The following is a 27,432-nucleotide window of genomic DNA, read 5'->3' on the forward strand; positions in this document are numbered from 1 at the left end:
GACTCTCAGCCACTGACGTGATTCTTGCTTTTACAAGTCAGCGCACACATGGACATCTGAGCACAGTAAATTAATGTGTATTTGCATCAACAAACAGTAATTATGTTTTATGTCAGCCCGTAAAGAGCAGAGGAACAATGAATTCCCACCATCAGAGCTGCACTGCACTATATTCAACCACAGAAAAGTTTTTATCAGTTCCAAAATTTAATGCATCTACCAAAAATTAACAAAATCTTAAGTGTAGTCCACAGCTGAATCTCAAAGCAAGATGTCTGACTAGACTTATGTATTTGGCCAAAGTTTCTGCATTGTCCAGAATCAGTGGTATTTCCATAGCTCTCAAAAGCTAGGGGACTTGCCCAAACACTCTTGTCAAGAGTCAGTTAGCTAAGCAAGTTTTCATAAAAGTTTCACTGCACTTAATTCACTGTACTTTTGCTGTATATGTTTACATGAATCCAGTCATTTTCGCTATAAAGCTCTAAAAATGACAAATCAAGTAACAAGCGATAGGACGAGAGGAAACAGCCTCAAGTTGCACCAGGGGAGGTTTAGGTTAGATATTAAGAAAAATTTCTTCACCAAAATGGTTATCAAAGCCCTGGAACAGGCTGCCCAGGGAAGTGGTTGAGTCCCCGTCCCTGAGGGTATTTAAAAGACGTGTAGATGTAGTGCTTGGGGGCATGGTTTAGTGGTGGGCTTGGCACTGCTATGTTAATGTTTGGACTCAATGAACCTAAAGGTCTTTTCCAACCATAGAATCATTTAGAATTCCTTTCATGTAGAGAGAAAAAGATAGAAAAGAAAATGTGAGTCCTGTGCTGCACAGCTTATTCATGTATCACTAGCAGGCTATTCCATACACTTCATACTGAAATTCTAGGGAAAGCAATAATTCATATAAATTAATTGAATATGTCAATTCTAATTAGTACACAAAGGCTAGGTAAGTATCCTTAGGAGAACACAGGGTATGTCCGCATTGCTGCAGACAAATCAAGTACCCAAATCTTGGCTAGTCTGTGGCTTGGGACTCAAGAGAGCTTACACAGAGCAATTCAGAATATTGGAGCAAGGCAGCAGGGGAACGAGGCTAAAAACCAAAAGCTGGCCTTCCTGCTTTTTGCTGTCCACTGGTTTTGGCAAACTAGACTATTATGCAATAAAGGATGCCTTCTCAAACACAAACAAATCAAAGCAAAAGAAGCAATAAACATTCACTTAACACTGCAACATGCAATGTTACGGCAGCTGGTTTCAACAGAAACAACCATGAAGTGAAACAGAGTGTTACTATAGGGGTTTTTCTTTTATCGCTGTGCTGGGAAAATGCCCATTCCTTTATCCCTAGTAGTAATTGTGATCACTATCATCAGCCTTCAAGAAATTGAACATCCAGAAGGGCTGAAATTACAAACAAAAATGTTGTCACCCAGATCTAAACCTCAGAAGAAATCTTAAATTATGTCAGAAATGAATGTACCATTAATATCCCCTAAACCAGGGTTAGAAGAACATACACAAATTATAATGTATACCAACACTATTTGCATTGATTTTCCGCCAGTATTTTCCCTCCTGCCCTGGTCTACAGCATGGGACACGTGGTCTTTCAGCACCATATCATTAGCCTACCTATTTATTTGCAAAAATTTCTGCTACTGCATTGGCCTAACAAGTAGCAACATAATTTAATTGTACATATTATGGTGTGCTGTTCTCTACCAGTGAGTGACAGTAAATCATAATATGGAAAGGAATAAAACATTCGTGACAGAATACCACTGAGTTTACCCAGACACATAATCAGACATAAAATACAGTAATGGATTATTATAAATGGATTATTTTACAAGTTTATAAATGGAAATAAGTACATTTCTTTTTCAGAAGCATGCAAGTAGCTCCTCTAGTAGCCTATTCACCAGCCTAGCCTGCAATGCATTAGGATCCTCATTCTCATTGGTATTTAAACAGATGCATTTTCAGAAGAAAATTACAAGCTTTGGAACAGATTTAACACTTTGAATAGAACATGTTTCTCCCTATTTCATGAAAAAGAATTACTGTGTGACAAGAGAAAATCTTTCAACTATGTCAAAAGACAGGAAAAAACACATTGTCTTGCTCTACAGGCAACTGATGTACATAAATTCCAGTAATTAAAATAGGAGTCAATAGAGCCAATTTTTATTATACCTGAAACTTTTTAAACACAAACTCAGCCTTAAGTAGGAAGAATACAGAAATACTTATAGCCTGAAATAATTTATCTGAAGTTTGATAGCCTAATACCACAAAGATTGGATGCATTACTTATGGAAAAGAATTAGATGTGGTCTGCTGGAATTCACCTGACCCGCAGTCCACTTGCTGCTACTCTTCCGCTTTTGGACTGTATGCAGGCAGCTGAAATTTGAGTAAAATACAGCCAATCTCCATTCTTCTATTTCTACTGTACACACATCCTCTTATGACAACAGACCACATACATATTGGAATACCTGAATAGGACCATTTCCAATCTGTGGTTGGCTACATGATGTGCAGACATCATATAACCAGAGGATTCTGTGCCTTCATCAGAGGTTATGTGGCCTTGACTGCTAAGAATGATAAATTCATATAGGATAAAGTTTTCAAAGGAGGCCAAAGCCTAAGTTTCTAGTGCAACTTAACACACAAAATACAAATTCATAAGTCACTTAGGTTCTAAATTCCCTTTAAAACAATCCTATGCTTGGGTACCTCTGAAAATTTTTACATACTTTTATACTACCATTGGTGGTACACTGCTGGAGTATTCCAAAATATTCTTACTGTGCAACCAATGGTCTTGGAAACCATGTGCTACTATGGAGCAATCAGTGTAGAGGTAGCGGTCCTTGAAGAGAAAACTGAGAAATCATTAAGAAAAATTACTCTCTACCTTGTTCTCTTCTTACATCAACTCACAAAGCTGCCTGGACATCTGGTAAGGGAATACTGGGTGATTTCGCAATTAAAGAATTCCGTTAATACTAGGCCATGAACACAAATAACACGTAATTACATTCAAGGTTCTCCTTTTTCAGCATACCAGGTTAGCAAGACCTTGAATTTCTTTCTTTTGACTAAAGAAACTAATACACACAAGTGTGTAAAATACCTATGAAAAAAAGTACCTTAGGCTACTGTGAACTGTTTGTACACACTTAATTATCTTTCTCCAATGTCCTGATCCTAAAAGATTTTTTTTAAAATGCAAAAATTTGCAACAGACTTTAAAATGAGAAAAAACAACGGAGAATCCTTATAATAGTTTATTTTTCCAAATTGCATGATTTGGAAGGCTAAAAAAAGAATAAGGCAGCTAATTAGGCTAAGCAAAAGATGAGACCTCCTTTCTAATATGTGGAATAATTAACTAAACCATTCAATAGTATTAATTCAATGGTTTGGCATAACATAATAAATAGCTCTGGACTGCCAAAAGTTGAACCTCTTTTCCAATTAAGATTAATAAAGCTCTCTGGATGCATGTATGTTTGTATAGACAAAAATAATGTATGTGCCAGGTTCCTCATTATACTGAGGAGATGGAATATCTCTTCATCTCTCACTAAGAGAGATGGCATTCCATTTTAAAGAAAGAAGGTTTATTTCTGTCTATTGAAGCGTCAATATCTAAATAAAATGGAGATTTTAGTCTAGAATAATTACCTTTGAATAACCTTTGAAATATGGGGGGGAAATAAGTATGCAACATATCAAATGACTTGTTAAAAATGACACTTGGATTACATATCAAGTAAAGTAAGAAAAAATACTTCCCAATATACTCACAGTACTGGCAAATCAAAAAGTGCATCAGCAGAATGAAAGACGAAAAGGATCTCAAGAGACATCATTGTGGGTATGGCCATTAAAAAGTAGTATTAGTTTAAGCAAAACTTGAATAATTTTAATACGAACAATGTTATCAATAGATACAGACAACTGTGAAAGTCTGGCTGCTTCATCTTCAGCATGGCATACTTCAAAATAAATTATTGCAAGCTGCTTTCCATCTGACCAACAAAATACTGTTACTGTTGTAATTTTGTTAGAGAGATGCCTAATAAAGAAATATGTTAGAAAAATGTTAGGAAAAAACCAAAGCATATGTGTTTTGTAACTATGTCCCATACATTGAGTAAAAAAAGTAGTAAATAATGCAAGCAAATTAAACTCACACCAGTTGTTATGAACATGTTGACCCACAGGTGACTTTATTTTGCCTTCTAGCAGAGAAACTCTCATGCTTGGGTTGCTAGCTTTTGCAGTAACTGCAGAGAGAGAAATTTTCTAACCTATTTCTCCTTGAATGCTATCACAGCAGAGTGCCTAATTCACTAGCTGAATGCCTATGAATTAACAATACTTTTAATTACTTTAGATACAATCTATATTGGAGCATGCTTTTCATTTTACGTTCATTTTTCTGCCGTTCATTATGAAAGCCTTCCTTCCCACTAGGCTGTTTATATTTTAATTGTGTGGGCTTTAACAACATACTGACTCCAATACTGTCCTAATTAAATTAAATTTACTTGCATAGATTTGAAGAGCAGCCCATGTTGTCCTCAAAAGTACTCCTTTTTCTTCTTTCCAGTATATTTTACTGTCCATCGAAGAATTATTTTCCCCAGGCCCTAGTACTTTCTTCAAAGTCAGCCAATGCCTTTGTGCATCTAGTCCTCCAATACATATCCAGATTAGTATTTCAGCTTTAATAAAATTACAGTCCAAATCCTAAATGGCCTGCACTTTTTAGTCCATAGATGTTATTTAGGTCACTTCAAATAAATAATTGCAGAGCAGCTTCTGACCACACTAGTAAGAAAGGTCTTTGATGTTTAAGATAGCATTTTCCCCCCACAGCCATCATTCCCAATTTTCTTCTTAGTTAAAACACTACTCAAAAATGTCTTTCTAGAATGGTCAAAGAATCGAAGCTGAAACCATGGCTCATCTATGACTTTTCCTTTCACAGCACGTAAATTCAACCCTGAGCAATCCCAAGAAAGTGCCAGTACTATCCCGCCTACAGTGAAAGATACTCTCACTTTCTGCACTTCAATTTCACCCTTTCAAAACCCAGATTATTCTAGCTGTTAAAATTACTTAATTTTCAGAAGTATATGTATTTTACCTTATATTACAATACTGCCACTTCTGTTATTTACAGGTGTCTCGGATACTTCTATTTTTTTCCTTTTACATTTCTTACATCTCTTTCTTTCCTACTGCAGTAGTTCTTCTTCTTCCAATGTAAAATCTTTTCTAGATAGGATTCTCAGATGTAATGCCCAGTTAAAGAAAGCTCTGAATTCAGCTTTCTTTCAAAAGAAAAATTATGATCTGTGATTGTACACATTAGTAAAATCTCTTCTGATTTTACTCAGAAATAATATGATAGTTTGAATCAATTAACCAAGATATTAGTTTATATTTTTTTCATGTTTATGAAAAGTGGATATAAAAATCATAGAGGGCAAATGTGTGGTAGATTTCTCAACTAAACCTTCCCTGCCTTAATAATTTGCATGAGAGTCTAGTAAGTAAGCGGTTTAGGACAGGGAAGAAAAAACACGGGAGGTGCTGCCTTTATTTTTTGTTTTCTCTTGCACTTAGAACCCTAATTATGGATTTAGTTATGTTTATGCTGTGTAATGGTTTGCATCACTATGAGAGAAGCAGAGACATTGCTCTTTGATGTGTAACCCCAAACAACTACTCCGCATGCCCCCAAAAGCCAGCGGGCTGATGGCCAGGCCCTTGGGGAGCACATATGGAAACTACGGTATCGCAACACGCACTTTCAGTGTGTTCCAAGAGCTTGAGCTAAGACAGTCAAAATTTCTCTTGGTTTCCTGAAGCAACATAGCTGTTCTGCAGCTAAACTCGTGACCAACGTGCAGCTGAATTCCTGATGCATCACTGAGCCCAAGCTTACCTGAGAGGTTTCTACAGCACATTGGAGATGCTTCTGTTTAAAGCGTTATACAACCCATCTAGCTAAGATGGAGTGGAACATCCTGCTAATGCTGCCTGGAAGAAATGGGTCATGTACCTTGGACACTGCCAATTGCCAAACAGAAATCAATTAAGAAATCCATGTACGGAAGGGGAAAAAAAAAAAAAAAAAAAAAAAAAAAAAAATCAATGCTCATTGACACAGCCCAGTGAATGGATGATATGCAGAGTACAAAGTAGTGCTGACATATATTGATGTAAAGAGGAATGCAGCTCTCTCTGATCCAGATTGGAAGAAAACACAGTGTGCATAGCACGGTGGATGCTCTGCCAGCATGGGACTGGGAACACATGCCGCACTGAACGGGGCAAACGGAGGGACGGAGGGAGAGAACAAACTATTGCTCCTGCTGTTACCAACCCTCCACAAGTGGAATTTTAGACCAGACTGTTTGAATTGATGTTCCCCCTCAATTTTTTTCATAACAAGCTTTGAACTTTTTTTTTTTTAAAATGTATGTATATATGAGTTTACAAATATACTTACTCTGTACTGTATGCACCCTGTCCATCTATACAAGCACACACACAATGCAGTAATGCATTGACATCTCACTGACTTACCGGGGTTGTATTCTAGCTGCCCATAAACCATATTGAATTTGCTTGTAATGTAACTCAGGAAATCAGGGGTAAAATGACATGCTCCTCAAGACATTCTGATTTAAATAATTTCTTATATGTTAGTTCCTGTTTAGTGGCATAAACAAAACACAGATATCCCTACAACCCGCCCCCCTTTTTTTTTTTTTTAATTACTTTTTAAATAAGGTCTTTCCTCTGTTTTTTTTGACTAGCTAGTCTAAAAATCCATTACAGTGATGAACTCAGATTCACAATTTTCACTGATCACTTAACCAGCAGTCAGATTTTAGTGCACTAATCTATTCATGTTTCCAGGTTTAGCACAGAATAAGAACACAACTGCAATGTTTTAGAAGTGTATTTCAGTCATTAATAATGGCAGCATCAGATCACCTACCATTCTGTTATTGTCATTATTTAAAAGAATTAAGAGACATTCTTAGTGATGCTTTTTGGTTACACAGATTAAAATTCTTATAAATTATTACAGATTAAAAATAGGTATTATACTTGGTCTAGTAAAACTTTTACTTGTGATCCTGGCTCAGTAAGAAGCTGCAAGAATTGAAGAATGTGTTGTGCTTAACAGCAAAGCAGAAATGTCAGAAGCGAGAGAATACCCCCAAGAGCAGAGCCGCAGGCAGCAGACTCACTCAGCAGAAAGCACATGGAATGGGCAGGAAGATAAAAATTTAAAAGCAGGAAAAAAAAAAGCAGGCATTTCAGAGACAGAGTGAGAAAGGAGAGGTAAGGGCTTAAAGGCAGGAGGCTAAATAAGTGATACCAGGAGGTGGAAAATCCCCATCGTGCTTTAAAAGAAAAAGTAAGGTCATGAGACAGCACAGTAAGAGACGAGCTGCACTATTGACCAGAAGCAGTGCCAGCATTTAAGAGGTACAGTTTCTTTGTTTAAAAAAGAAAAAATAATAATAATTTAAAAAAAAAAAAAAAAAATCAGCAAGCGTCCACCTAATGGGCACACTTGACCAAAGGGCATTCTCTTTCCAGAGGAAACTTCTTGGGTCTGCTCTTCCTGACTAGTGACAGGGCACAGCACTGCATTGTTCTTTAGATAACATAACGTAGCATTGTGGGGTATTTAGGTTCCTTTTATGTGGAAAATAATGTTTCAGAGAAAAAGCTCTTGAGTTCAATTTTAACCATTTCCAAAAGACAAAAGTTTGTTGGGTTATGCAGTACGCACCAGTTTACAGGTATGGTTGCATCAAGGCCAAAAAGCATTTCTCTGATTTGTCATATGTGTTATTTACCTTGTAGGAGTAGATCTCAAGCTACGTTAAGTGTATGTTGTAATTAGAGGTACTTGCAAGAAGCATATGCATAAAAAAAGGTATTCATACAGATTTTTTCTTAGATCAAGTGCATTTTTCCCACTTGTTTTCCATTTTACTGCTAAGTGCCAGTTTCCCTGTTAGAGACAATTTATCTTACCAAAATCCCACAGGATAACCTCGTTTGTGCAAAAGCAGAACTCCCCATGAAGTAGTAAAATACTGGGACTGTCATATGTAATTTACCTACATAATTTTACTGGTTTATCTTTTTGTATTTCCAGTATTTTCTACCTGTTCACCTACATTTTTGCTTTAGAATTAAGTTAATACATTGCATTTATTAGCTGGTAGGAATTAAATAACAGAAGAAAAAAAAGAATTTTCTGATATCAAATACTTTGTTAAGAGGCTAACTGGATTAATAACCTGTTATATGAAAAAACAATGTTCTTCCAAATTTGGATGCTTGCAGGTTGCTAAAAAAGCCCTTTAAATTGACACATGTGTCTGTACTTTAGATAAAGTCAATTTTATCATTCCAATCTTGTCTTACAGCTCATTTTAAACAATCTTCCAGTCTAATTAGCATTACCTTCTGGCTCCTTAGTACCATCCTTTTGAATGTTGGCATGCTTAAAACACTCAGGTCTACTTGGTTTACTATAGTGTGGCAAATGTCAGTGAAATATGAGGGCATATGGCATATAATTACAGAACCATATGGATGCCAGTAGCGATAGTCAACAGTATTGGAATGCAAGATGAAGAAAGTTAGAGGAAGAGCAATAAAAGACCACCGTAATCAGAAAATGGATATATATAGTTTCTTTACAGCTGAAAGAAGCCTGTACATGTCTGTCCTTTAATGAAACAAAGCCACTGTGTCTGTACAAGCATATAGCTGTAGAGTGCAGTCTATATTATTTTAGTTTCAGTTTGGAAATTTATAAACCCAGATTATTAAGATGAATGATGCAAGAAATCACTTACCAACGCACATAGCAGATCAACTGCTTCCAGTATCAGTTCTTGGTGGCCAATGCGAGTGACTCCCAGTTCCTCAAGCTCTTGATGAGTGATGTGTAGCAGCTGTTCGCCATTGATCTTTTCTCTTTCAAAATTTTTTATGTATTGTTGGAGGCAATCATCAAGGCCTATTTAAAAAAAAAAAAACAACAATGCACATTCAGAGAACAGGAACAATCATAATTCTGTAATTCACAAATACAGACATTTCTTGGAAATACAAGTATAGTTCCTTGTTTCTATTATGGAAAAAGTGCAAAAAATAATTTAACTTACATAGTATAGACCATACTACTAAAGAGAAAAGTTTAAATTACTGACATTATTTTCAACATTCTTAAATATTTTAACACTAATTTTAAATCTTCATGGTACTTATTGGGGAGACAGGGGGAAGGACAAAGCAGCATGGAGAGTGACGTTATAGAAAACCTTTTTCTTATGATGTCATGAAGACCTAAATGTAAGTTTAGCTTATGATTAGGAGCATATTCTTCCTGGTAGTCCTCTTGTAGGACGCTTCAAAGTCATACGGTGTGGCTACCACTGATTAGGAAGAGGGTTTTGCAGGCTCAGTAACCACATACACTAACTCTGCTACACCCAGTGCCATTTTTTTTTTTTTCCCCCGAGTCAAACTACCCAACTTTCTGAAACTCAATAACATACAAATGGTTTTGTTACAAAACCTTTGATTAATAATACAATTTTACCCATGCACAAAGAATTATTCCATTTCGCCCTGAAACTTTATATGGTAAAGAATAACAAGTTTGGTAGCTGCCACATTATTCTATTTCTCAGGCCAGAGAAGGGACTGATTAACAACATAAGTTGAAATAGTTTTCATTCCTCCAAATCTGTTTCAGATCCACACATGCTTTAAGTTTCCAGCTATAACAATTAGTTGAACACCAGACTCTTGTTATTGAAAGCTATGCGAGGTTATGCAGAGTTCCCTCAAGGACTCTGCCTAGAATTGTACTAGATTCAGTAAAAACCTGATATGCATATGATTTTCTGGACACCTACAAAAATTCGGCTTCAATAATTTCACCTACTAAGTAGAGTAAATAGAACACTTTGATTCTCAATTATTTGTCCTACAGTGAAGCAAGTAAACCCAAGATCCATAAAAAGTACAGATATCCAGAAACCACAGAAATAACCAACTTGGACATTTAAGGAAGATAGAGCTTTGAAATATCGTAATTTCTGCATGCAGCCTTCTATTAAACACACATGAATTTACCATTATGGTTAAATTAAGGAGAAAATGTGCATGCAAACACTAAGAAAACACAATGTATATAAAGAAAAGGAAAGCAATAGACATATGAACAATACGGTCCTCATTTGTCTGTTTAAAAGTTCTCATATATGCAACAAACAGAAATAAAGCAGAAGTTAATGTTGTCTTCATTTCCTGGATTATTAGTGTAAAGAAACAGATAATTCTATCATGTACCTTAGTATCTTTTCAAAGGGAAATTTGTAGTTATTTTAACATTTTTTGAACCACAAAGGTCCTTTTAAGTAACCAGATGATACAGTTTGGCAATGATGAACAGAAATATATTCCTCCAAATTAGCACAGGAATGCTAAACTGAGTTAAACAAGAGGATGAAGGAAGTTCACTGAAAACATATTTGAAAACTACATTACTAGCTATTACTCCATTTATAAGCATACCTTCTTAGATAATATTAGGTGATTTAATTTGATCTAATAAAATTGGTCTATCTCATTGTAATAGAAAATATTAGCTAACTAACACACAAGTAACATGCAATACCCCAGCCTGACTGAATGCTGGGATTAGTTAGCGTCCAGAGACGAATTTCTAAAAGTTGTAGGAGGACTTGGTCAGAATAACCAAACCAGCCGCTGGGGAAGTGAAAGCTTGTGGAAACTGAAGTCAGAAAACGTGAAACTTAAAACCATCCTGTAGACAAAAATAGTTGTTATTGTCCATGTTTTTCTATTCTCAGTTTTTTAAACAGAATATCTGAGAAAGAAAGATCTGACTCCTTATATTTGGCATGCTGAATATTACCACATTAAGTCTCCATTAAGCCAACATAATTCAGTTGAGACACAAGGACTGTGACAAAACAGGAATTGAATAAAACAGAACAACGTATTTGTCTTCTCTTCCATAAATACAAGGGGATATATTGCAGTTCCCTTCAATTAACTTGTCTTTCAAAATTATTCAATTATTTACTCTATAAACTGATAGTCCTAAGTTATGTTATAGTGCTCATTTATCATTTACCAAGTAACATGCACAGCTTTACAGTCACTTATACATATATCCCATACAAAACTAGATTAATGATATAAAATGTCATACTTTGTGTTGTTATTCATAAATAAGAGGTAGTTTGCATTTTGTTTGGGGTTTTATTTTGTTTTAAAACTCAAATCAGCAGTCTGTAACTGATGCCTTTTCTCTGTTCTGGAATGGTCTGCAAACAGGAGACTATTTCTCTGCATCTGTTCATGGTTTTAAATGATTTAATGAATGATTTTATGCAAGTGTATTTCAGTTTGGATTAGGTGAAAACCGATCACTGCAAGTTCTGCATTTAACATTTGAAATCCAGAGCCATTACACATTTGCGTTCCCTGCTTGCTCAAGAACAATTCTTAGAAGTATTTTCAGAGCAAACTCCAAAACCCATGTGTTCCAGATATGTTCTTAGTGAATATTTGCCAAAAACTCATCAGAAAAAGTCACTGAAACTGATACCAGAAGTTAAATTATTTTGAACAAAAGCGAGGCAAATTAATTAAAAAAAAATAGTATCAGAGGCCACAAATAAGCATTTGCAGTGTTCAGAAAGATTTAGAAAATACCTAATGAATGTGACATCCTATGAAAACTGTGTAGCCAGATGTATTACATGTGCCTTTGTGCCAGAGAGGATGTATGACAGAAGAGCAAAATATGAAATTTGTATTATTCATACTGCTCTGTAATAGCTCTCCAGGGCATCTTTAGAAGGCGTTTACTTAATGGTGCAAACAGTATGGCAGTTGACAACAGAATACAGAAATATATCATTAAAGGACCAGGCTGTCTCATAGCATGACGGTATCTAATAAATACACACAAAAAAGGAAATACTTGCCCATTGCGCTCTGCTTCTCTGTCTATCCAGGAGCTAGGTATTGTATTCCATTGCTCCTTTTCTTGTGATGTAAAATTTTGTGTTTGGTAAGTGTGAGGTGTTACAAAGCAAGAATTGAGCTATCAGTAGTTTCATTCTTTATCATGGCTGTAATTGTTTTTAGCATGAAAATATCAAAGATGTAATTAGAAAGAGTACAAAATGTGATCATTTTGACTCACCAAAGCCAAATGGAATATTTATTTCCTCAAGCCATTTAGGCCTCATTAGTGCTCTTTATGCAATTTTCTTGATATAATTTCCATTTACAGATAAGACTTTGTCTATCTATTAGTTAGGATTCATAACTACAAAGAAGTAAGGGGCACTCACTCTGTTTTATATTAAGTAAATAAAATTAAACCACTATTCCCAAGTTACACAGTGTCAGAGTTAGGCAAGAAACACACAGGCTTGTGGCTCTGTTTCTGCACATTCTTACTTTTTTTGGTTTGTAACTAACCAGTATATCTTTCATAGTACAATAAACTAATTCAAGGAAAAGGGTTTAAACACGTATGCTTTATTTTAAAGCTGAGACTTAACATCCATGATGAGAAATCTACTATATTGTCTCTTCCCATTTTTAAGTAAAAAGAAACCTTATTGCATCTGCGTGGACCAGGAAAACTTTATCTCTGTATTCAAAGAGTAGAGGAAAACAAGGATCTCGTATGTTTACTGCAAACTATGGTTCTGCAAATAAGGCATGTAGTAAATTGCCTAAATCAAGGAAACATGAAAAAGAAAGGAGGCAGAAAAAAGTTAGGGAAAAGGGCAAGAAATAAAAAGTCAGTTAGCTTTAAAATGTTTATTTTCTGAACTCCATAATTAAGAAAAAAGGGATCATTAAAACAAAGCAAACCAACATGTTATAAAAAAAATTCTCTGTAGAGCTAGCTAAAAATCAGATTTAAGTATTAACTCGGAGTGAACATTACAGAAGAGATGCTACAGATTGTGGGCAATAAGACCCACTGAGATGAAAATGAATCTTTCCATTGATGTCAACAAACATCAGGGTTTTTTTATGTTAAAAGCACAAACATGTTACATAAAGATCTGTCCCTTTCTCTCTGGCATTAGACAGGGATACTGGAAAAAAAAAAATACTATAAAAGTAAATGAAGGAAAAGCACAGGTTGTTGCCCTCTGTGCAGGAAGTCAAATTATGCAGACAAGGCAGCTCTCACAGGGGAGAAATATGGTGATAACTTTGTCAAGTGCGATCAATCACAAAAGAGGAGTAATTTCTAAGTTAAAAAGTCTGTCATTTCCAGTTTTTCATAAATCTCTCCATAAATTACATTTATTCTTTTCTCCTTTTTCATGTATTTTAACAGAGTTTTGCTACTTACTGCAAACTATGTTGGTTTTGTAACCTATCCTGAAAATTCCTGACCAAATGATGGTTTTGTTCATACTACATCATTATTCCCAGAAGAAAATATACGGCAGCTGGCTAGAAGAGCAGCACACTGGCTGTGAAGTGGAGGGGTGACAGGGAGGGCAGACAGGCAGGGTCCTTGCCAGTTCAGCTTGTCACAGACATGACTGCTCGCACAAGGTGATTCTTCTGACAGAAGAGGGTATACCAAGTGATACACTCTGGTATAAAAATGCAACATTGCTCATTCTGCTTTTAGGGTCTAGGATGAAAGAGAAGGAAAACAGCTCAGTGGAAATGTGTTTACCACTCCTGACTCCTGCAGTTTAGCACTGATGCAAGGAAGAGTTAGAGCCCGCTTATGGCCACTTTGGCAAAGTAGTCAAAACCACTTTGATTAAGGTCTAAGAAAGCATTTAGTATTTTTCCTAATTAAAATTATTTTTAAAATAAAAAGCACATAGCAGAATACTAAAATCACAATTGCACAAAGGCTTACACACAACAGCAAATTTGATGTATAGATACAAGTGTCAAAACCTGGAAGTCAATGGAATTGATCTCTGTTTGTTCAGAAGGATTACACTTTGGTCTGCCAAGAGCAAATTAATATTCCTATTAATGTATCTCGTTTGACTAATAGAAGCTATACAACAACTGTTGTTGCAGAATGGTGACTTGTGAGGAAAAAAAAAAAAATCAATAAATCAAACAGGGACAAAATCAATTTTCAAATGTTGTGCTAGATGTTGGAGGAAATCCACTAAAGCTGATGTGTCCTTCAGTGAAGATAAATGCAAACGGTGACTGCGCTTGTTTGTGAGGGCAGATACCTTGTATAATACAACCACAGCGCGCTCAGGAACACTCCCTGCACCCACACATGCGTCTCGGGAGTGTGAGCCAAGTTGTGAGCCAGGGTCATCTGGTAATTCAAAAGAAAACTGATTGTACTGAAACTACCTCTGGGTGACAAGGATAAAAAAAAAGGACAGAAACACTGCAAAGAAGGGAACAGAAAAGGTAAGAGACAACCGCAAACTGTGTGCGCTTTGAGAAAAGGCACAGAGAGGAAGACTGCTGAAGCAGGTTTGGAACCATAAAAAAAGAAACATATTGTTTGATTCCTGCTGGGTTTTTGCAAGTGACCTCGGACATGACCTTCCAAATAAACAGGACTGCACCTGAGACACCTCACCCAATTCCACCAATGGCTTCTCTTCCTAGGCAAAGCAACTTGCAAGTCCAGAAAATTAGCTATTGACTATTAACAAGGAAACTCTCCTTTCTGTGCTGAAAATTATCTAATTAATTGGGGAAGTCAGCACAAACTTCTGCCAGTGTCACAACCTTCAGTTTACATATGCAGATCTGCTTAAATATATCCATTGTTTAACAGCATGTACAGGCTCAGTCCAAGCAGTAGTTATTACTAAAAAAAAAAAACAACCCACCAAAAAACCACCCCAAAACCCCAAGTGGTATTTTCCATATAAAGCAGTATTTGGCAGCTAGCTAGAAAGATCTGGAAGAAATTGAAGTAGGTGGAGAATGCATGCCTTTTCCTAAATGCAATTTTATTGAATACAGACATCAATTCACGGGTGTTCTTGATCAAAAACCCCTTTGATTTATTACACTGGGCTTAGGCACAGTGGATCTTTTCCAATTCTTATATAACTTGTAACAATGAAAATCATCAGGTGGGTATTTTTTCTCAATGACATTAAAAGCCTTTTAAGAAGTATTCAGTCCAAATAAAGAAAGAACATAATCCTCAGGAGCATTCACACTAAGCTGACTCTGAAATATCAGCTGTTTGTTCTTAAGCCTGTTCAGGAGGGGGGGAAAAAATCCCACCTGTTTAGAGTGCCTGGAGAAAAGGATCTTCATACCCCCACAATTCAGAGAAAGACAAAGACAAAGGGAATACATTTGAAAATACTCTAAAGCACCAAGCTTGGAGCATTTCAGACTTAAACTTTCCTAAAGTTTAGATTCTATCTAAAAACTAGATAGTAACATGAAGTATTTTGCATCTTTAAGCCTACTTGTTACAAACCTGATCTATAGCAATGTAGTAGCTAGATTACAAAATTTCATCCAAAAACTACATTGAAAATCGCAAGCCATAGCGTGAATGGACAACCACACGAAAAGGAAAGAATTAAGATTATTCTGAAAAAAAAAAAAAAAAAAAAAAATCCCTCAATTCTAGCATTATCTGACCTTTAAATGCTTGACTGTGCAAGTATAATGTGTTTAAATGTTGCTTCCCGGATGAATTTCCTCTGCGTCACTATAATATTCACACAGATCCAGATGGATGTTTTAGATGCAAATACAGGCAGACTTCTGCTACTTGAATTTATAGATCCATCATCTGCATGAACAGGAACGAGAGCAGGAGGAGCGCTTTGAATGGGTGTTTCCCAGACACCGACTGACACCAAAAATGTTCACTTCCATTCCAGGCTTCAAAGTGGACTGGACTTTGCTGGACATAACCTCTTCCACTTGTCTCGGACCTCTGGCTAAGGCTGCGCAGGTCCACAAGCCACTTCTCTTGCTCCCGTTCCCCTCTCCGGACAGCGCCAGGCTCCACACGTGCCCGTCGGAGCCCCTGCAGACGTGCTCAGGCACCAGCATCCGGCCAGCACCGCTGGGCTCTTGGCCAGCCAGACCAGTTCTGCTCCTGGCCTTTCATTCAGAGGGCTCCCTTATCCTCAGCCTCTCCCGTCCTCATCCCTCAGCTACATCCCACACGCCAGTGTCACTGCCTCAGCAGTCCCAGTTACAAGTATCCGCTCACCCTCCTAATTCTTATCACGAAATTCTCAGTGTTTTCCCCTAGCAAAACCCTGCATATCTTCAGCTCCCTTCATTTACTGCCAGCCTCCATTTCCAGCCATCACGTTTTTTCTCCTTCCGCACTGTCCCTATTCTTGTATTTTTCTCTGCGTGAATAAGGCAGCTTCCTCTCCTCCGTACCAGCAGGGAACCAGTGTTATGGGAGCGCAAGCTGGAAGGAGATGGAAGCTTCCGACCTTGGTTCCTCTTCTCTCCCCAGAACAGGTCAGACCTTCACTTGCAATGACAGATCTCCTCAGCCACAAGAACCTTTTGTAAAAGGGACATAATCCTCAAGACATGTAAAAATCCATAGCAAGTTCCTAAGCATTTAAATACCCTTTTTTTCTTCTCCGAAGTGTCCTCCTCTGTGAATAAGGGCAAACATCACAGCCACTTCATCAAGAGTGTATGTCAGACACAAACCATCCTCCCAAATTCTATCCCGTATGCAAAACCAATGGGAATACTACATCATCACTGTAACTTTTTTTTTTTTTTTAGCATGGCGAAAGCAACAGGCTTTCCCATAATCACAGTGTCTATAACTACAAGCTCTTTTTAGCAGCATTTTTCCAAGATAACTATGTTATCAAGACAAAAAGCTGTGCTGAAATTAGTATTTTAAGGGTTCAGAGCATCTGAGAAAGTTTTGTAAGGGGATGTGTCAAGCAATATTAATAACAAATGAACAAACTGCTGCACTTACAAAATTTGATTTAATGATATGCCATCACCCCTAAATTGACATTCATATTATGGAGCAAATGACTTAATATAGTTCTGCCTTCATTACCTATGACTGAATAATAGAAAGTGAAGACATTCTAACTTTTTCTTCACAAGCTGACAGGTGGTGTTGAGCTGTGGTATTATCACGGAAGTAATAAATAGCACTTTCAAGAAGCTTGATGGAACTACATCTGACCTTAAAGATGTTTCTGGAAGAAAAGTGTCACACTCAGAGAATGTATCACATTTTCAGACACAAGAGCATGCTCCTTCCTGTCGCATTTCACAACAATCTTAACCTCGAGATATGTCACTGATGCTGTTACTGATGAAATTCCCATTAAAAAAGTGATAAAACACAGAAGTGTCTTTATTAGTGCTCTCTGCTAATATAAATTTAAGTCTTTCCTTAGCCTCATTAATTTTCTCCTTGATAAATATATAGCAACAGCCTCCAGCCTTTTTTGAAGCAGCATAGCTGAAGAATGACCTGGAAGTGCTAGCAAGCCTCTAAAAGCCAACACCTCCCATTTATATATGCTTCCACATTCCAGTGTGACTAAGCTGAGAATACTTGGGACACTGAATCTGCCTTGTTACATTTATTTTAAAAGATAAATGCTTTGGCCGAATGCAAGACAAGTACTTCTATCTATTTCCTGCACTGGACTCATGTAACACATTGCTTTACTTTTTTGAGACAGAGTTTGATGAGAATCTGTTCTGGCAGAAGCATTGGTTCCACCTTAGAGTGGTTCCCGTGTACATCCTGCTCCTCGTGCTTCGTACGACTCCGTGTGCCGCCACGTAGTGAACTGGGTCAGAAACTGCTCTATGTTAACTTCACTCCTTTCTGATACCAGCTATTTTTAACTGACACAGACGAGGTGGAATAGACCAGCGGATGAAAGAGCAGATGCTTAAGCTGACACCACCGCCAACATACATGCTTTTCAACCTACTCCATACGAAAGCCACATTTGACAATTCTTTACTTTGTTTTCTGTTTTATTTGCTGAGATGGCAAACTTATGATCTCCATCCCAGCTGTTGTTCCAGACATCCTGAGATACATATCAACATTTTAAAAAACTTTTAGGATTAGGTAAAAAGACAATATAAAATAAATTCACATGGCAAAAAATGGATTCATAGTCAGAAGAATCTTGATTTATACTCAAACCAAAACGTAGAATCAGCATAATCAAATTCTCAAATCTCTTTACCCAGTTATGAAAGAGCAAATACCTCTGTATCAGACCAATTCTGGTGATGACTGAACATCTCTAGGATCAGTAATAACAGTTAGAAGAAATAACATCTACCCTGCATGCATGAGGGCTAGCGTTGCTTAGAAGTGAAGAACTGATGTGATCACGTTTTGTATTCCTCCTTTTTGCAATGCCAGAGGTTGTCTTCTCATCCCCCAGCCAGGAGGGTAGTGGCGTGATTCAGAGCGCCTGTTCCAGTTCTATTTCCAAGATGGTGTTTTTGCAGTAACCATTAGCCTGCTGCCAAAGATGATGGGGCAAACACCCACAACGTAACAAAAAAACCCCAAACAAACAAAAAAAACCCCACCAAACCAAAACCCACCAATAAAAAGGAATCATTCTTAGGTGGAAAGAAACATATTAGGAAATCAAGTATCACTTCCTTCACTAGAGCCTAAGCACACTGAGGTGAGTTCATTTCAGACCCCTGTTGTCTCCATTTTAGAAAGGTCACAAATTCTAATAAGGAAGGAACGGTATTAACTGTGCTCTCGTATACAAGGACTGATCTTAAAAGCAAAAGTACTAGAACAAATAAATATAACTGAAAGCTCCTTTTTCCAGCTTCCAAGGATTTATCCACCTTGCACTCCCCACAGGAAAGTCTTAATCACAGACTGACCTTCAAAAAACTACAGTTTGATATCATATAAAACCAAACAAAACTATCACACCAAGCAAGTTTTTGTACAGGTAATACAGAGATATGACCCACTTGTCCCTGTCTTAAATTCTAGGGGAAAAAAAAATACTGGAGCGATTGATAACAAGTCTGAGCTAATTAATAGAGAGAAAAAGTAACTTGCAGGACAAAATTCACATAATCATAAGGCAGACATTTAAAGTTAGGTGCAATTAATCCTACCCTAAAAGGATCTCTGACAAGCTTGCAATAGGGCCCTACATTAAATTCAGTTCATAACCATATTCAAAACCATCCAGGCATAGTGTCACAGATGCTTCAGAACGGTGACTTCCCAGCCAAAACACATATAAAGAAACTGAAATTTTCTGAGGCATATATGCAGCTGCAAAACGTTATCAACAAAGTAAACTTGCAACAGGATAGCCAGAATCCCCAGATTGTGTTCTCTGTCAGCAAGTGCTAACGCTTGCAAAGCTGAGTGTTGATAAGAGAGCTGACATAGAAAAATCAAACAAAAAGTGCTACAGATGTTTCAGTGCCAAAACATATTAATTCTTGTTTTCACTCCACTGACATTTTTTACTAAAAAATCCTAGCTATCAAAAGAACAGCCAAACCCAGTGCAGACATTTATAGTGAAAAGCCCAAACAAATAAGATTTCTGCTCAACACAATTTCTTCAGCAACTATGGGTCTGGGACCTAATTCACAAGAAATAGTTTAAACACCTGCAAGATACAAATCCTAGAAGTAAAAGGCAGGCTTGACAATTCCTCACACAATTGCCAAAAATCACTGGCAATCTGCTTTCAGATTGCTGCAAGAAGCAAAGAAAAGGCTAGGATTTGACTTTTTTCAGGGATATTCAGAAGCTTTGGTGATAGCATCTGTTGGCCGATGACTCGGAAAATCCTCTGGATCAGCTGATCTGGAGTGTCACACACACCTCTCTTGTTCCTTTGATTTCAAGGAAACACTCAGGACATCATGCACAGCACTGCAGCTCTTGTTCACATTGTCCTGTTGACTCTACAAATCTGGAAGATCTTAAATTAAGTTCTTAAGCAGTTTGGAGGAATTAGGTCTAGCAATCTGTGATTAACTCAGTTAAAAGTCAGGCAGTTGTCAGGAATTGTCGATTAATTGCCAGGAAATTCCCATACTAGGAATTCTTATTTTTATCAACACAAACTGTGTGAAGCGAGAAAAGCTAGACAATGGGAAGAAATCAGAAAAAGAAGAGAAATCAAACTGTAAATCCCACTGAAGAAAGAAGCTTTTATCTTTCCCTACGTTTACCCATTTTTATTCTACGTATTTATGTGCCAGACACATTTATTATAGTTGTTACTGAACAGAATGAGAGCTAGAAATTTTTATTCACTACCACTTTTCATGCAGTATCAGATTAAGATAAATTAAGTCTCTGGTTTCAACTACATGATGAAAAATATTACTACGTCTTAAATCACTATTATTTTGTGTTTTAATTCTGAATTCTAAATGTTTTGCTATTTGATCTGGTCATAGCTTATCCAAGGTTAAATACTTCCATGAAGTAACATGAAACTGGCAAGAGTTCTTCATATCTGAAGAAATATATAGCCAAAAGTGCATGAATAAAATATGATTACAGCTCAATGTATAAAAAAAAAATTTAATCTGCCCAGCAAAGCAATAAAGTTATTGGTAATTCAGTACTGTCCTGGTTTCGGCTGGGATAGAGTTAATTTTCTTCCTAGTAGCTGGCACAGTGCTGTGTTTTGGATTTAGTAGGAGAAGAATGTTGATAACACGCTGATGTTTTTAGTTGTTGCGCAGCACTGCTTATGCCAGTCAAGGACTTTTCAGCTTCCCATGCTCTGCCAGGGGCACAAGAAGCTGGGAGGGGGCACAGCCAGAAGAGTTGATCCAAACTGCCCCAAGGGCTATTCCATACCATACGGCGTCATGGGCAGTATGGAAACTGGGGGGGTTGGCCGGGGAGCAGCGATTGCTGCTCGGGAACTGGCTGGGCATCGGTCGGCGGGTGGTGAGCAACTGCATTGGGCATCACCTGCTTTGTATATCATTATTATTATTATCATTATATTGTTATTATTATCATTGCTATTTTACTTTATTTCAATTATTAAACTGTTCTTATCTCAACCCAGGAGTGTTTCTCACTCTTACTCCTCTGATTCTCTCCCCCATCCCATCGGGGCAGGGGCAGTGAGCAAGCGGCTGCGTGGTGCTTAGTTGCTGGCTGGGGCTAAACCGCAACAAGTACAAAAAAGTAAAATGAAGTGATTACAAAACATTTCAAAGCCACAGGATATCGCACACTCTGATGTTTGAAATATTGCTTTTTAATATGCTTAAGGTGTAATCCATCTTTCACACAGCAGCATGCAAAAAGGGGTCATAGGTCAGGACTAGCACCTAAGACAAATCTCTTTGACAAGGAAGCATCAGACTGGAAGTACTACACGGTGTCCATCTAGACCTAAGCACTGTTGCAGCTACAGAGCCCACGGCTGCCAAAGGATAACATGGGAGAACTAAAACAGAGTTCTCAGACCGTTCCTAGTTATTTTTCTGTTCTTCGTAAGTAACCAGTTAAAGCTTTTTTCTCAAGACATCAGACAAGGAGTAAGAGGTACATAATAGTAATGTGCCAGTAATAAGAGATGTCCATAAAACCTCTAAAGAGAGCTGCTGGTAAGAAGGTAAATGTATTAACTTGCTAACAATACAGACCCAACAACCCGGAGCAAGGCACTGTATTGGCTGAGCAGGATAAATTAATTCTACGTCAGCAAAAGTAGCACAACATCAAATAACGTTTCTGAGGACATTGCTCATGGCTTCACAGGGAGCAGGCTGCTGCACTACTCTAGCAGCCATTCCCAGTAAAAAAAAAAAAGCAAACATCTCTTCCGGTTCACCCTGGTTTATTTTTCATATATGCCAAAGAACTGAACGTGGAAAGACATGAGAGGTTAGGCAGCTCCTTAAGTCCCACCTAGGCAGTGGTTTGCTCCTGTCACCACACCTCCGTACCCCGCCTGATAGCGCAGTCACAGCAGGAGGCTGCGACAGACAGACAGACACGCGTTAGATGGCGTCTGCTGGTCTTTGAGCATAATCCCGAGGTAACGCGGCTGGGAACCTCGGGCAGGACCAAGTTATGCAAAGAGTAACACAGAAACAGTAAGTTACTGGGAAAAGTGAGTATACAAATAAAGAACTGCAGGTTTCTGCATGAAGTAAAATAGCTGTGATAACAAAAAAGCAGGGAAGTAAGACTGAGATGATCCGAAAAGATCAGAAGAGTGAACTAGATGCGACTTTCATGTTTACAAAACAATTTGTCATTATGTGATTAGCTTTTTCTAAATTGCCATTTTTATAGAATCATAGAATCATAGAATTGTTTAGGTTGGAAAAGACCTTTAAGATCATCCAGTCCAACCATTAACCTACACTACCAAGTCTACTCTAAGCCAATCAAGGGTAGACTAGACTGAACCATGTCCCGAAGTGCCACATCTACCCATTTTTTGAACACTTCCAGGGATGGTGACTCCACCACCTCTCTGGGCAGCCTGTTCCAATGCTTGACCACCCTTTCTGTAAAGAAATTTTTCCTAATTTCCAACCTAAACCTCCCCTGGCGCAGCTTAAGCCCATTTCCTCTCGTCCTATCGCTAACTACTTGGAAGAAGTCGCTAACTACTTGGGAGAAGAACTTTTTTCTGAACTTCTAGAAATATGACATGAAACAAACACAACTTCATTTCTTAGGATATTACTAATTCTCTGTGAAAATGCATTGCATCACCTATCCTTGCAATTGTTTTTTCCTGCGATATCACTTGGTAAATTAATAGGTAAATCTGGCCCCTTCAATCTCTCTCAGCAAATATGGAAAGAGTTCAGTACATCCTGCATCCAAGAGATTTTCCTCTTTCCAACTTTTATATATTAGTAAAAGCAAAAAGAAAGCTTGAAAAGCTTTTACGTGAGTGTTATAATACCTCATTTATAAAGGAACTGTTGCCATTTATAACCGAGGGTTTCAGCCCACAACTAATGATTAAGTGCTTACAAACAGGCTATAGGAGAGGTGGCACAGACTCAAAAAAGTGCTGGATGAGCAGGGCTACTTGGAAGAATTCATTACAGAACTGGCTGGTGGCATAGTCAATAAAAGGAGCAGGCAAAGGGCAAATATAACTTGGTTGCTAATTCTACAGACCACAGCAAAATTTCAGGCTGCTTCATCACTAAGAGGATTTAGCAAACAGTGAGTTACAGTTTGCTTCTTAACTACCTGGAAATGGAAGCCCAGTACACCTGTTAAGAGGATTGTACAGGTAAAGGGTGGCGAGTTGCACCTGCATTTTAGCCAGAAGCATAGATGCATTTTTATGGCCTAAGAGGATTTGATTGGTAGTTTTAGTTACCGTTGTGCTGTAACTGTATGGTTTTCCAGATGATGCATAACTTTGGCTCAGTGTGGATCTAAGACCTGGCCCCCCCCCCCCCCCCCCGCCCCAAAACTCTGACACCAGCAGAAACCGTTCTTACAAACTGAACTTTAAGTCCAGGCTTTCTGAACCTCAGTCCAAAAAGCAAAACGAGTACATGAAAAAAAAACTTACGGAAATGGATTCAGTTGGGTGAAATCATTTCAGATTGCACTATTCATATTGCACTACTTCAGGAAAAACCCACAATCTTAATACACTTCGCATTTAGCTTTTAAAAGCTAAAAATTATTTCCCTGAAGCAAGCACAAATTATTAATAGTTTTCAATTTGAAAAATCCATGCAATTATTTTATGTATTTTACATATAAGGTATATTATGATACTTGCTTTTAAATGCTTTAAAGATATCTACTTCAGATAAGAAATCTCTAGCATTGTATCCCTCCCTAGTTCATGGTCTCCGTAATTAAGAATTTAAAGAGTTTCAGAAACGAAAAGAAGGTGTCATGTTGAGCTCAAACACAGAAGCTGCTTAAGACTGAATTTGGATTTTTCCTTTACTATCCTTTTGTCAGATAAACTACATTTAAGAATGTACCTTAAGAAACTTGATAATGTAGATGAATTGACAGTTCTATTCACAGTATCTCTTTTCTCTAAAATGTATAAATGGAAGTGGGAAAATTCAATTTACGATGTCCTTAAGACACTTCTAACAATGCTCTGTCCACTATGATCAATTTGCAAATCCTAACTTAAAAAAAAACAAACCAGGTACCTGCAACCATGTTAAAAATTATTTACAAAGATTGAATGTCCTTGACTTACTGATTTTTCATCCTGTTCCTGAAAACGACTGAAGTATTTCCTTTAGAGTGCTTCAGGGTCTACATTATTTCACAAGTCATTTAAGTTATATTGCACTAAGTGACTGCACTATTAAAGGTCAGAAAGGCTCATTGATATTCCGATTACTCCTGCTTTGAAAAAACAAAAAAACCCAACCATGATTAGTAAAGTGCAGAGATAACAGTCTGATGATCCTATCATGGCTAATATCTCACTTCCCAGTACAAGAAACCAAAAAATGAGATGGACACTGTTTATAACCAGTCCTTTCTTTAAAGGTTATTTTAATACTACAGTAATATTAATAATTAGAATTTAAGAAGACATTCTAAAACAATGCATATATGAAACTCATATACTAAATAAGCTATTATTTTATTTTTTTCCTAAGTCTGTACTGTGATAATTTTGCTAATCCAGTTCCAGATTCAAAGAATTTATGCACTAATAAAAAGTTTAACTAGAGTTCAGGACTTCAAATTTAATCACCTTACTGTCTCAATGTCTGCCACTGGAAATACTAGCCCTGATCAGCTGAGATAGTCTCGTGCCATATTCAGTCTTTCTTTCTCTCTATTCTTTTGCAAAACTTGTGCTTTGTATGAATACCTTACTACTTAGCCACCGCGCTATTCACTACCTCTCAGCAGCTCTTACTTTTCAAGTATCTGATGTGTCAACTATACTTCTAAAGATGATATATTTCTTATCTTTTCAGATATAAAAATGTCACTAAAGGTGCAGTTCCATAATGGGCTTAAGCCAATTTCAGACCATGCTGCTGCCAAAAGAGGCAACAACTTCTCCTTCCCCCTCCTCTTATATTGGCAGTAGTAATTTTATGGCAGCACAGTGAATCAGATCAGCCTGTTTCAGCAAACTGAAGGTGAAGCATGCAGAAGGTGAAGGGAAGCTCAACCTTTTTTGTCAACAGCCTGCAAAACAACTCTGGTTTGAAAATTCAGCAGCTACAGCAGTCATTTTCTGCTCTTCTCTGCCTCTCACCACTTGCTGCTACCTCCAAATGTCTTTGTGGCTGCATGTTGAGCTGAACTGGGGAACTGATCCATCTGAACAATAGCCCAGAAAACAATTAAAGAAAAAAGGTTGTTGCTTGGCAGGTGAATATTCTCCAATCCAGTTTACAATGCAGGCACAGAAACCAGAACTAGCGTTCCCAGGAGACAGGGTACGGAGGAGTTGCAGGGGCACACGAAGCATGGAATTAGAAGCAGGTGCATGGAGCAACAACCATTTAAACCAGGACGGCCATAAAGTTGTTTGATTGACTACATCCATATAAAAAAAGCTCAAAAAGGAAAGATGATTCTGATGTACAAGACTGCTACATCTTACTACAGCAAAATCTTTAAAATGTACTACAAACACAGAATACAACAAATGAGTCCTTTTCCAACAGGTACAAATTGTTTTAGTCCCAAGTGTTTCTGGTGGGACTGGTGGTTCTTTTTATATAAATACGATAAAGGAAAAGAGAAGGAAACTGAAGACTAGGTCAATGAAACTGTAAGATGGGAGAAAGGTAATTTCGGTATGTTGCACTAGGAATTAAGAAATCATCAGTTAAATCCTTGACAATTACAGGAAATTTTCTTAAGCTGTATCTTATGTTTAATTTCATAACTGAAACAGCAGTCAGACTGTATAACTCACCAAATCAAGCACCCTTTCTTTTAAAACAGAAATCTAATTAGACTTATCTCCAGTTTGAAGTTTGTCAGATAATTGCAGTCTGTGGAAATTGTAGTACTAAAATTCCCACTAAAAGATCCCCCCCCAAAAAAGATTACTGGGCACACAGCTATTTAAAAAATATTTTTTTTTATGAATTCTGGCCTGATCTTGGAGGCTCCTATTCTGAGTACCAGTCATTATTTAACGTAGGAAGCACTGTAGTGATGATTTGTGTGAGTGTGGCCTTGATCCAACAAATAACTTAAGTGCCTGCCTCACTTTCCTGTATATTGCTAATCCTCCAATTGATTTGCACAGGAATATTCGCATGATTCAAATCAAACTTAAGTGCATTGCTGGAGCAGAGCCAGAGTGCACTGAACATTGCATGACTGAGCCCACGATGGCCAAATGTTTGGAGGTGGTCCCATTCAATTTCACAGATCGAAATTCATGTCTCTGTGGAAGGACATCGCACAGAAAATTTATACCTCACTTAAAGCTTCCTCCATTTGGAAAAACTCTCTGCAAGAACTAACATCTCCCGTGATACTTAATGGTATACATGTATGCTAATTTCCTCAGTAAAGATACATTTTGGTAGCATATTTACATTTTCCAGTACTTACAATTGCATCACTCTTGATGCCTCTTCCACTCTAGGACAGGCATTGACATGACTTAAACAACACCTGCTTGTAAAGAGATTATATTCCTTTCAATACTAGTAGGTTGTTGCTTCCAGAAAAAGAGATAACCACTAAAAAAAAATTTATAATTCCGTCTTATCACCTATATGTTGTCTTCCTCTGCCATAACCTTTTAATAATACTTTGAGAAATTTATTATAAAACCCTTTAAAATTGTACATATTAGTTTAATCAAGAAAATACTGTATAACCTTTTAGGCACTCAAAGCCATGGCTTTTCATTTCACTGAGGGGGGGTGGGGGTGGAAAATCAGGAGACGGGAAACACGAGAACACTGGTCACATTCAAAGTGAAGATACTGATCACGAAAAGATGATGAGAAAAGGTTCCCCCAGACCATGACTGATGGGTTGGGTCAGTTCTGAAGAAGTACAGCCAGTGAGGAGCCAAAAGAAACGGAAGTGACCTGTTTTGCACTTTTCAGTGCTCTCCCAAGGGACATGAATGTGAGATAGAGAGCTGAAAGAAATTACTCTTTCCATTTTCCCTAGACAAGTCTTTCTTTGCAAGGTCAGGTTGATATGTACACTGAATCTGAATTGAAACCAAAGAGCTTTGGCTCTACATATGGAAAGACACAAAAGGTCAAAACAAAGCTGCTTTTTGAAGGACTGAAGGAAAAATCCTTGGAGACCAGAGTGATAACGGATGGTACTTAAATGAATGT

General features: G+C 37.4%; 1 protein-coding gene across 1 annotated transcript in view; it reads right to left on the reverse strand.

Moving 5' to 3' along the window:
• Positions 1-27,432, reverse strand: part of LOC142594812 (connector enhancer of kinase suppressor of ras 2-like) — a 209,725-nt gene that overhangs the window by 125,454 nt on the left and 56,839 nt on the right. Inside the window, exon 3 of the mRNA XM_075720442.1 lies at positions 8,931-9,094. Within this exon, the coding sequence (XP_075576557.1) occupies positions 8,931-9,094 (164 nt within the window). The remainder of the gene's footprint in view (positions 1-8,930; positions 9,095-27,432) is intronic.

Source organism: Pelecanus crispus, chromosome 13 (genome assembly GCF_030463565.1).
Source record: "Pelecanus crispus isolate bPelCri1 chromosome 13, bPelCri1.pri, whole genome shotgun sequence".
NCBI lineage: Eukaryota > Metazoa > Chordata > Aves > Pelecaniformes > Pelecanidae > Pelecanus > Pelecanus crispus.